The 12,216-nt window shown below is 39.5% G+C and overlaps 1 protein-coding gene across 3 annotated transcripts in view; it reads left to right on the top strand.

The window, feature by feature from the left end:
* The first annotated feature begins 270 nt into the window (after window positions 1-270).
* The window catches only part of AK8 (adenylate kinase 8), a 73,204-nt gene continuing 61,258 nt past the window's right edge, over window positions 271-12,216 (top strand). For 2 of the 3 annotated variants that reach the window (XM_050907936.1, XM_050907937.1), the window contains exons 1-4: window positions 271-336; window positions 3,016-3,100; window positions 7,128-7,177; window positions 8,499-8,612. In XM_050907936.1, coding sequence (XP_050763893.1) covers window positions 3,019-3,100; window positions 7,128-7,177; window positions 8,499-8,612 — 246 coding nt within the window. In that variant the 5' untranslated portion in view covers window positions 271-336; window positions 3,016-3,018. The remainder of the gene's footprint in view (window positions 337-3,015; window positions 3,101-7,127; window positions 7,178-8,498; window positions 8,613-12,216) is intronic. The other variant, XM_050907938.1, reaches the window with a different exon arrangement.

The raw sequence follows: 12,216 nt of genomic DNA, 5'->3' as shown, positions 1-12,216 counted from the left end.
GAGAGGGGCCGGTGCGGGAAGCGGCTGCCCGGGCTCCCCCGGGGCGCCCCGGCACCTCCCGCCGCGCCGCCGTCGCCCCGGCAACCGCGCCGCCGTCTCCCTGGCAACCGCGCTGAACGTCGGGCCCCCCCACCCCCGGGGTGGGGCGCGTCGCCGTTCGATGACGTCAAACACCCGCTGAGTCTTCCCGCGTCGCGGGGTGGTGACGCACTCCTTAGCAACGCAGCGGCGCGGCGGGGCTGGTTGCTAGGGGCGGCCATGGACGCCCCCGCCCGGCCGTGGCCGCCGCCGGTGGGCGCCTACGCGGAGGAGCGGGAGCTGTTCCGGCTCCTGCAGGTGAACGGGCCGCGCCCGCCCCGGGGCACCGCGGGGACTCTTCCCACCGCCCTCTGCGGAGCGCAGGGGCGGCCTGGCGGGCCCGGGGGGGCGGTGAGGGGCACCCGCGAGCGCCGGCCTGGGCCCGGGAGGAGGAGGGGGGGGCGCCGGTTTCCTCACGGTGTCCGCCGGCGGCCGGGCGTCCCGCGGTGCTGCCCGGGGGGAGGCCCGAGCCCGGCCGGGGGTGGCCCCGGGAAGGCTCGCCTGGGAGGCAGCGCCGCGGCCGTTTCCCCCAGCGGCCGGTACCGGGCTGCTGTAGAAAGGCGCGGGCGGGTGTCCCCCTGTGAGGGAAGGTGCCCCGGCCGAGGGCTCCCTTAAGTAATTATTTTAATGATAGCCTGGCAATTGCTAGGGTTCATACATGTCATTTTTTGCGGAAGAAAGGGGCAACCTGTGGAAGAAAGGTGTTGAGTCCATGAAAGGAAAGGCAGGCTTGGCACGACAGGGAGGAGGAGGAGGAGGAGGAGGGGGAGGCAGTAACAAATTAAGCGCGGGAAAAACCGAGATGAAGGGTTTTGCCCTTCCTGAGACACGAGCTGGTGGGGTAACGTGCGTGTTGCAGCCCCTTTATAAGCATTATGCGTTTAAAATCGTTTCTCTTGCTGCTGTCGTGGCTTTTCTGTGGAGAAGTGTGTCAAAAATAAAGAAAATAAGTACACTTCTAACATCTTTGTGATTTCAGTAAATAGCAAGATTGGTTTCCCTGCCTTAGAGAAAGGTATGGTTTGTTCTGTAAGTTTGGAGAAAGCCCTTTTGTCGAGCGTGGGGAGGTTTGTGCGAGGGACTCAATATTCTGGTGCTGTTCTGATATGAGGACTTGTTAGAGACTGCTGTGTACCGCTGCTAACTCCTAACTCTGTCTATGTTATAAGGCCTTTTTACTTTTTCAAATCTCAGTGGAAAACACACAAATGCTTATTTTTCTTTTCTTTTTTCTCTTTTTTGTTTTTTTTCATGTAACTTCAAGGCCATTTTGTATAACCAGTGTGGCATAATATTTGTGGGGGTTTTGTGGAAATACTGTGGGTTTTTGCATGCCATGAGGCATTGAATGCAGCTGCAGGACCTCATATAAAACGCTTATGGGTTTTACTCAGTCTTGTTTTCTTTTCATGCTTCAATTGTATTGTCGCAACATAAGGGTACAAACAAACACAGCTTGAAATTATTGTCCTAAACTTAAACAGTTACAAAACCCAATATGTGAAACCTAAAACATGAGACCCAAAATGTGAACCTCCCCCAGAGATTAACAGAACTGCTTGTGTAAAATTAAACCGAGATTAGCGGAATTGAATAAAATGAAGCATGCATGTAAGTGCTGGTAGGACTTGGGCATGAAATAGTGAAAGTATCAATCACTGTCAGCCTGAACAATTTTGAATCATAATAAGACCAGATTTTCTTAGGTTTGTTATTTTTAAAGCTGCTGATAACTGTAGTGCCAAATTCAGATTTCTTAGTTCAAATAAATGTTGCTGGAAAGTAATAATTTTTAAATGAACTTCCAATAAAAATACAAATTTTATACTTTATGCTGTGTTCTACGCAGACCTTGAAGCATCAGAACTTGCATGTGAAACAGTATAAACAAAATTGAATGTTTTAATTATTCTAATGAAGTGGGTGAAGTAAAAAAGGAAAATAGGCCACTCCAATAAAAGACAATCAATTGGTTAGAATATAAAATTTTATGGAATATACAGACGTTATGGAATTTACTTGCAAATATTAAAGTGTTATGACAGGTTTTTAGAAAAAGATGTCCTACTCCAGTGCAAGCATTTCAGTAGATAATCTAAGTCAGAACATTAGTTGCTGTTTGATGTTTAGTTTTAATTACAGAATTCTTGGCTGTGCTGAAATGTCTTGTAAGAAAATCTATGGAGTTAGTGTTTCTCAGTGTTATTCCTTTCTCTGCCTGTAAAGCTACAATCCTCACTGAAATCAGCGGAAGATCCCCACCGCTATCGGTGGGAGCTGAAGCAAGGCCCTGTAAAACCTCAAACATTTAATACGAAAATGGGCTCCAAAACAGACATTCAAGGAAATGCTTTAAGCCTTTTTTTTCCCCCTTTTTTTTTTTATCCCCTTGCTTTTCATGTAGGAGGAAGACTAGTACGGTTACAAAAGTGAGATGTGCTGCTTTTGTGGCTTTGATTGGTTGTTGGTTTTGCGTTTTCTGCAGGTCTTGTCTGTTCTGCAGTCCTCTAGGCTAGTCAGAAACTTGTGGGAATGTGCTTGAGAAGGACATTTAGCTTGCCCTGCTGAGATACTAATTTAAGTTGACTCTGGTTTTGAAACTCCTTGTATGGTTTTTATGTCAATCCTGACTCAACCATTATCGACACCAGACTGCTGAAGCCAAACCTTTCTGGTGTCCGTATGTATCATAAATAAGCCAAAGCAAATAGGTTATTTTTTTATTGGCAATTTTCTGACCGTGCTTTACTTCAGTTTTTCAGCATCTAAAATAGGTTTCATAGTCTCAATTTTGTCTGTGAAAGGGGTCTTAAGAAAATAAATAAGCCTTTATAAACTCTTTAAGATCCTCATTGTAACATTGCTGTAAAAATGCAGCATATCATGACTGCATAGCTATGTTAAATTTTCCTCTGACTTTGTCCTATTTATTTTCAGAACATGCTTGAAGAACTATTAATTCATAAGCCAGATGATCCCATTCAGTATATGATAAACCATTTAAAGCAAAACAACGATGATGGTAAGTGAAAATTGAGACACCATAAATAGTTCAATTCCTTATTTGTAAACAGCTGTTTGAAAGCTGTGCTTCAGTTGGCAGATGATGGATAAAACTTTTCAGACTGTGTCTTGAGGGGGGAGAAAAAAAAAATAAAAAGGTGAGCGTTTTGGAATAGTTATAGGTAAGATGCTTTTAATTTCTTTTTTTAGTGGGTAATCTAATAAAAAATGCACTTTAACAGTTATAACAATGAAACCCTCTAAGGGAATAACAAAGAGTTCTAGTGTATCAATTATTAATGCGTTCTGTGCCCCATCTGATATTTCCTGTTGTCTTTAAGCTCGCTAATTACTCCTTTTGTCAGGTGTAAATTTGGTTTCCTATTCTACCTGGGCTGGCAGATTCTCTGTTTTTTGATTAGTTAGTTACTAGCTGCTGTTAATGAGTTCCACTGCTCAGTGGCATCTCGGATGAAGGAACAGTGAGCATGCCTACTTGTATGTATAACAAAACCTGGTAAATTGAATAGGAAGTCTGTATTCTGCACAATAAAAGCATGTACACTCAATCAAATTATTTGATTTACAAACTGTTCACCCTTAGGCAGATTATATTTGGATATGCACAACTGAACTATAATTTTTGTTCTGCATGAGCTGTCAGGAATAGCTGGTGTCATGTTGCTTTGATGTTTCTTTAAAACCATAGTAAACCATTATGAAAGTTCTGCTGCAGCATCAATGAAATCATTATCACTAGAGGTGCTGTGAGCTCTTAGTGGTGCTGATCAGATGGATGTTGACTGAAATGCTGCTAAATACCAAAAAAAAAAAAAAAAGTCAAATCCTGCAAATTGTGTCCAGCCTTTTCTGATGCAGGCAGCGTGAGTAATCAATCTGTTTTATAGACCCATGGAAAATATGCGAAAGAATTTCATGCAGTTTGAGAGAATGCTGATAGAATTTCTTCACATTGAGTTAACATTTGTCCTTAAGCCCCACAGTATTATTTGAACAGAATTAGGCAGGTTTCCATTTCATAACCTCAGTACTTAGAGACTAAAGATAGAACTACAGCAGTTGTTTGTCAAAGGAAAAATGCTGTCTGCTTTTGGTCTGGAAAAACCTGTTAAGAAAGGAAAGGAACTCCAATTAAAATTAAAGCCTAAATGTTGTTTAAAGAATAAATTATATGGAAAATAATGTAACAGAAATCTGTAGCAGAGTTGATTTTACTTTTTGATCATGGCGGAAGGTGCTGACTATTTAGAAGAAAAAAACCCCTTATTAGAGCCATCAGTAGAGTGATGAATTTTCATGATCTTGCCTTGCTAGACAGTTTTAGCCCTAGAGAAAATTTCAAACAGAGATGTGTGGAAAAGAAGCATTGCATCTATCCCAGGTGTGAAGTTAGAAAACCTTTTTAATTAATAATAGGATCTAAAGTACTCTTAAAAACATAAACAAGTCTAATGATGATTATAGCTTACAACTGTCTTGAAAATGTCGTAGGTCAAATGTGTGGCTAAGTGTTTGTGCTTAAGGCTCTGTACTATTGTTCTTTCACATGTTCCTTCTAAAAACCTTAAAGAACCATATGAAGACTGATAATTCTTTCATATACGAAGATGCTAGTTTTCTACATTGTACCTTGGTTTGTGCTAATGAAAAAAGCTTTCAGCATCCAAGTGGCATTTCTGTGACTTCTTCCTTTACAGTCAAACCTCTGAAGAAATGTAAAAAAGTTCTGCAAGAATGTTCATCATGTACTGTGTGCTTTTCCTGTTTGCAAAGGATTTCTCTTACAAGTTAAGCAAATTTTGTCGCATTAATATTAATCATAGAATCTTTTGGACTTAAGTGGAACTCAGTGAGTCCAGCTGTTCTTTTGCATTATTCCAGGATTGATTTCGTTACTACTAAAATCATTGATGAATGTTAAAACTTACTTTACTTGGAAGAGTAAATCCTGTAACATCTCATCAAGACTAACCGTAGAATGAAATATGATTTGTTACTGAAGAAAAAGGCATTTTCTAGATATTCCTGACTTCATTTAGCTGCTGGTTCAGACCTCCAGTATTAAATACTGACTATTTGCTGACGGGAGGGGGTTAAATATTACATACAGTCGTGTCCTGGTTGTGCCCTTGTGTCATATGTTTAGGGAGAATGCTTTAGAGGAGTCTTACAAGTGTGCAAATGAGTAAATCAGTGAATTACACTGCCCCATCTGCTGCCAGCCACTAAGCAGAGAGAAAACCAGATTTAGTACAAAGTGAGCATTTACAGTAGCCCTGGGCAATATTAAAGCATGATATGGTGTATATAATGGTATGTTTCGTTTTTTATCAAACGTTTGTCCAAGAAAGCTGTGTATTAAAGCTTCAATACCTAAGGGTTTTCTTGTGAATTTTAAATCATGCTCCTAGTTAAACCTCAAAAGGATCTGTGGATGGAAAGGTTTTTTGATTTTCTTTGAAGTGATTTGAAGAAGTTGATTAGTGTTGGCACCCGAGCACTCTTTTATGACGCTGTTTATAAATAATTCCTAAGTACCGGGCTGGAGTTTCAAGGTGTTAGATTAAAAAAAAACCCTAGGATTTAATCACATTACATTTGAAAGAAATTAGGTGATAAAAACAGCTGATGTATCCTTTTAAAGTATTTTTCTACATTGTGTACTAGTTCTGTTGCACTTGCAAGAACCAATAAGGGGGGAGTTTTTCTTAAACCTTCCAAGTCAGATAACTTTGTAAAGATGAATCTGTAATTTGGGTTTCATGTATGTTTAAAAATTGCACCTGCCCAATAACTGTTGAGTGCATGGAAGGCCTCATAAAAATACATTTCACATCCTTCCCTGTCTGCTGCCATCAGACACTGTTATCTCCTTTGGTTATCGAGAGCTAAAGAGGTTTTGGGGTGAGTATATCCCTCCTCTGTTTTGACCTATGTTACTCCCAGTAAATACTCATCAGCCCCTTCTGTGTATAGTCTGTTTGGGCTTGGGTTTTTTTCCCCGAGGCATAGGGGGAAAAAAACATCAAAGATGTTAATATAAAATGACAGCTCAAGGGATTGCAGCCTGAGGTGCGTTCATGGAAAAAGTCCCAAATACTTTCCTAAGAGTTACTCCATTTTCCCTTGTTTGTCTTGCTTCTAATTCATTCCCAAAGAAGCTTACAACGGTAATGCCTATTGTGTTGTCTGTATGCATTAGATTAAGAATTCCTCAGAAGTGGGATGCATTTTTCCCACCTTGCCCCCTCAGGGAAAGGAGAGGGACATGCAGTAGAGAAACACAAGATACAGAGACAAAGAAAATTACTTTTAATGATGACTAGAAGAATTGAAGGTAGCTGTCAAAACGGGTAGAGAGAGAGTGCTTAATTTTGCAATATCTAAATCTTCTCTGAACCCTGACACAACCTATTTAGATGGAACTAAAAAGTGAAATTGTATTTTTTGTGATGAGAGCCAAAAGCTTTGCCGAACTAAAAATTATTTTTACTACCATACTGTGGAAGGGAAATGAGAGAAGAGACTATCTCAAGAAGTCCCGTCCAATCTCAACCGTTCTATGATTATGATAGTAGTCACTTTTAAATAGTCCTGTCCTGCATATACAAGCTAACATATTCATCATAAAATGTGTTAGGTCTAAATGAATGTTTTGGGAATAAAAGTCAAACTCAGATAAGGAAACGTTTGTATCTTATGCTCTGGGTCACCCACTAAACTATTCGTGTGTTGAAATTGATTGGGAGATACCTATATCTTATATATCTCTGTAAGTGGCATGTTTAGTCAGAGTATTAATCTCATTGACCATGGAGATTAAAGGAAGACCCAGCTGGCACTGACTTAGTGTTCCCCCTTTTTTCCCCAGTGGAGCCCAATCCTGAAGTCTCCATTCAGGCAGATTTCCAACTGATATAATTGTTTCATTGTGATTACATTTAGATTATGCAATGCAATAGTGGGAAACTGGTTGGGATTTTTGCTGTTCTGCATCTTGACATTCACATATCCATGTTTCATAGCTCCAAGAATTTGTGTACTTGGTCCACCTGCTGCTGGGAAAACTACAGTTGTAAGTATACTACCTTCAATGTTATAATACTGTCCACTTACCTTTTTACTTTCTACTGAGCTCAGCACTTGTGAAAATTTTATTCTGAGAAAATAATTTTCAGAATTGTCTAAGTGACAGAAGAGCACAAGACAAATTCAAGGATGGCATTCCTAAGGGATATGCCTGTATATTACACTACAGGTGTGGTGGTTTAATCCCAGCCAGCAACTAAGCACCATGCAGCCGCTCCCCGCTCCCGGCGGGATGGGGAGGAGGATCAGAAAAAAAAAAAAGGTAAAAGTTGTGGGTTGAGAGAAGAGCAGTTTAATAACTAAAGTAAAATAAAATATAATACTAACTAATAATAATAACAATATAATAATAATGATGATTGTAATAAAAAGGAATGTAACAAAAAAAAGAGAGAAATAAACCCCAAGAAAATACAAGTCACGCACAATGCAATTGCTCACCACCCGCTAAGCGATGCCCAAGCAATGATCCGCTTCTCCTGGCCAGCTCGTCACGGTTAATATGCTGAGCATGACATCCTATGGTATGGAATATCCCTTTGGCTAGTTCGGGTCAGCTGCCCCGGCTCTGCTCCCTCCCAGCTCCTTGCACACCTGCTTGCTGGCAGAGCATGGGAAACCGAAAAGTCCTTAACTTAGGATAAGGGCTACTTAGCAACAACTAAAACATCAGCGTGTTATCAACATTATTCTCACGCTAAATCCAAAACACAGCACTGTACCAGCTACTAAGAAGAAAAGTAACTCTATCCCAACCGAAACCAGGACAACAGGTTAAATGGAAATGTTCAAGTGAGCTCTGCGAGAACTTGCTCAGGTAGCAGTAGTGATACTGCTGTAATGCAACAGAATTCTGCCTGCCTTGTTTTCCCAGCTTTTTAGCAGGACTAATTAACCTGGGAGGAGTACCACAGTTACACGTTTGTGGTATTCCCGTGTTGTGGGTTGCTCCGTTTGCATGGGCAGTTGTCTGTCATGTCCACTGGTACCGCTTAATTGAAAATGTCGAAGTTGTATTTGAACCACAGAAAACTGACCACAGAAACGGCAGATGATGGTGGTGTGTGCATGCTGGGAAGAATGCTGTCTTTAAAATCTGTGCTATGGTACGGTAGATGAAAAAGACCTTATTCAAAGCTGTAGTCTTGAACATCTTTATAAGAAACTGCTTAAAGTTACACATATAGTCTGTATACTTAAATGGAAGGCTAGGAAAATGCTTTCTGTCTTTCTGCAGCCTTCTGAAAAAATGCTTCATTTTCCTTCCAAATATTTCGACCTGTATTTTTTTTTTCTTCTTCCCTCAGGCAATGTGGCTTTGTAAACATTTGGATGCCATACGTATCTCTCAGGAGACTTTGTTATTCAAGGAAATATTAGCGCTGACAAAGGAAGCAAAGGCATATAAAGAAAGAAAACAGGTGTGTAAGAGGATATAATAATAGTAGCTCACATGTCACAGAAGAGGAATTATATGGCATTCCCATGATTTCCACTGCTATGAGTTGAGCAGATCAGAGTAAATATTCTTATATCTATGGTGGTTTGTACATTGGTTTGTGTATGTGTAGGTACAGGATCTTTCAGAGAAGAAGGATAACCTCTGCTAGATAAGAAGATATGAACAAAGATAAAAATGTGTCAGGGCATAGAACAGGGGCAGGAGAGGAAGACAATGTAAAGTAATGGAGGTCTTGAAAACATTAACCTTAGACATGAGCAACAGAATTGAGAGAAGCCCAAGTATGCACAATACAATTTAAAGAATAGTTCATTATATCATTAAACAAAGCGTCTTCTATTTCAGCATGTTTGATAATCTCAATAAGATAAGCATTAATCTCCGAGGTCTCCTTTGGTACAAAATGCTCTGGAAAATATGTACACAAAGAACTTTTTTTGATCTGACAGTGCTACTTAGTTGTGCATGCTTGATTTCTCTGTAGCATGATACAAATAACTTACTTGGTGCATTAACTCAAAAGGAGTATGACAATCCAGTTGGTTACTGAAAACCCTAGAACCTCTCAAGCTGAGGCAATAGCAGCCGACTCAGATCGTTCAGTTCTTGGGTTGATGCGCTCTACCCAACTCTGACAGGTTGCTCCAGACAGGTTTTTAAATTCATTCATGCTTCATTGTGGGCCTCTTAACTAATGTTCAAAGGAGTTGGCCCAAAGAACACTTTTTCCAGATGTCATGACTCACAGGATTAGTTGATCAGCAATTTAATTGTCCTGTTATTAAAGGCTAGTGACAAGTACATTGGAAAAATATGTTGAAAGAATATCCTGAATACACAGAAGCATCTCTACTTCTGATTCTTGCCCTTTTAGCCAATTCCTTTCTCCAGATGTCAAGGTGTTCCATGAGTAACAGAATGGAAGAAGTCTGGTTTTCTGTGACACTCTAGCAAGTCCACTAGTTTGAGTTTCTTTTCTCCCTCGTCACCTATTTTCATAAAAATTGAAGCAATTTCATATCTGTGAGAATTCTACACCTCTGCTAAATTTGATTGGAATTCACCAACAGATTCATAATTTGCTGAGATGGTAGACGGTGTGATACATAGATTAATTTTTTTTCCTTAGAAAATTAGGCTGAAAATAGGGTAGTATTTATTACACTGAATTAGTGAATGAAGTTTGGAGATGCCTCGAGTAATACACTTACAGATCTGAGAGGAAAGAGTTCATTGAACTCACTGAACTTACTGGCAAAAAGGTTTGCTTTTGGCTGGGATGATATAAAATAATTCTTTTCGAGAATATGTACTTTGAAATCTTCGTTCTAATTATTGAAGATTGTTTTGCTAGATTCATAAATTTCAACTTGGAGGGGGAGAATTTAAAACAAAAATTCCCTTTGGTTTAATTACTGTAATTATTAACATATTTCAGACTATACAGATGCACTTTCAAGGGTGTCCTTTTGGGCTTATTTGATTTAAAAAGATGGATGGTATGGAAGATGAAAGTCAAAAATGTCAAGGCTAATCACGTAGTAAGGAGCGCCCGAAGAGCAGAATCCGGTGGTGGTTTAGTACTGTGCAGTTTGCCTCTGGTTTTGAGATGTTAGATCCTAGAAGAACGTTTTCACTAAATCATTTCTTTTGTTCTTTTATATGAGTTTGAGTCTTCAAATGTAACTCCTTAAACTAGGAGGGAGCTCCTTGCTTCCTCTAAATCAATGCAAGCTTTACCATGACTTAAAATGTAGCCAGATTGTCATCTCAAGAACCATATTTTCCCTTGCTGATTCATGTCTGCTGGCTAAATCTACTGTTGCCGTAACTGACCCCTGGTTCTACTGAAGCAAGTGGTAAACTTGACTCCTCTAGCATACATAACATCCATTAGCACTAACAGGGTTTGAATGTCCTTTCAGGCACAGAACAATAGCTGTTTATGCTATCTTTGATACAACCAGGGCATTAAAAAGTTGTAGTCCTGGCCAAAGCAATTTAATAAATGGAAAGAGGAAAAGCAGGAACTAAGACTGTGTTTTTGAAAGTCTGGTGTGAAGATCATATAACGCAATTTAGTGTTGTTTCATGCATATAAAGTTACTGTGGCTAAATTAACCCCAGTGCTAAAGGTCGTTCATTTTTAAGTCACTAGGCCAATGTTACTAGATCTGGGCAAATGCTGCAAAAAGGTCCACAAATGTTTGTTCACATATTTTACTTACTTATCTTTAGCCAAGCTTTCATCTCTGTTGTGTTTGCTCCCAGCGCACATTAAAGCATTTGAGTTTTCTTGGCACAAGAATTCATAGAAGGTGTATTTAAAATACATGATTATTCTCTGAAGCTCAGGTTTTAAAGTTGGACATGCAGTCATTCACTGACACACACCTGGCCACTTACTAATGAGCACAGCTTAGGTAGTGAATTTTAAATACTGGCTGTTCAAAGCAAAATGTGATCATTCTGCATGTAAAAATATTCCAAAAAGAAGAAAAATATTTTTGAATAGCCAATAAATTTGAAGAACTAGGAGCTATCAATAAATATTCCATGAACAGAAAAAGAGGCTACATTTTTGGATAAATCATTGCAAATTATTCCCTCATCTCTAGTTATTATAATGTTAATAGAAAGCACCTTCAGGTTTTTCCTATAGTGAAGTCTAATGATAAGCTATTGCATGTTTCACTTTTCCTGTTAACTGGATAAAATAAGAAGTTGAAACAACTGTGGTAATTGTGGGCTTGTGGGATGGGTGTACTCTTAACTGCAATTTAGTATAGCGTTAAGGTGTTTGCATACTAGTTAATGACTTAAAACTGCTCTAGAGTTGCATCATATCCCCGTACTTTTTAACAAATACAACAGAAGAGACGAAAACCCAAGGCATCCTTATCTATGCACGTTCAGCATTCTAATCTATTCCGGGACAAGCCACTATGAAGGAACAAATAGGAACTGTTCCAGTTTTGTGTATACATAAAAAATACCAGCCTTTCACGTGTATTTATCTGAACAAGGTAAATCTAAACATTCATGATTCTCAGAATGCTAAACTAAATTTCTTCAAACTTGACTGCTTTTCTCTCCAAGGTGCAAACTTGATGAAGTCAGAAGTTTTTTAGCTGTAGCTGTTTTCAGTACAAATATATCCAAAACTTCCAATAAAAATGTCTAGTGAAAGTGCTCCCCCCCAAAAAAATGTGTAGCAGTTTTATGAAAAGATCATTGAAATGTAACTCTGAGTAGATCAGGCATGTAACTTGAAGTATGATGTCCCTGAAATAACATGGGATATTTAAAGTTAATCACGAATGAGTACAGTTTTTCAGCAGTAGGGAAATAGTGATTAAACCAGTGTATATAGAAAAGTGGTCTGAACATAAACAAAATACCATAGCAGCAGGTCTTTCCATTAACTAAACTGAATGTGGGGACAGGCTCAGAGTGCCTTAGGTAAGATACGGTTCTGCAGTTATCAAATGTATATGCGTCAATGTCCAGGCTCACGATATGTTTATGTGAGCATTTATGAGAGAGAAATTGTAAATGTGCTA

Source organism: Gymnogyps californianus, chromosome 18 (assembly GCF_018139145.2).
Source record: "Gymnogyps californianus isolate 813 chromosome 18, ASM1813914v2, whole genome shotgun sequence".
NCBI classification, from domain to species: Eukaryota; Metazoa; Chordata; class Aves; order Accipitriformes; family Cathartidae; genus Gymnogyps; species Gymnogyps californianus.
Note: the sequence above shows the minus strand (reverse complement) of the source record. Positions and strands in the feature narration are given on the sequence as shown.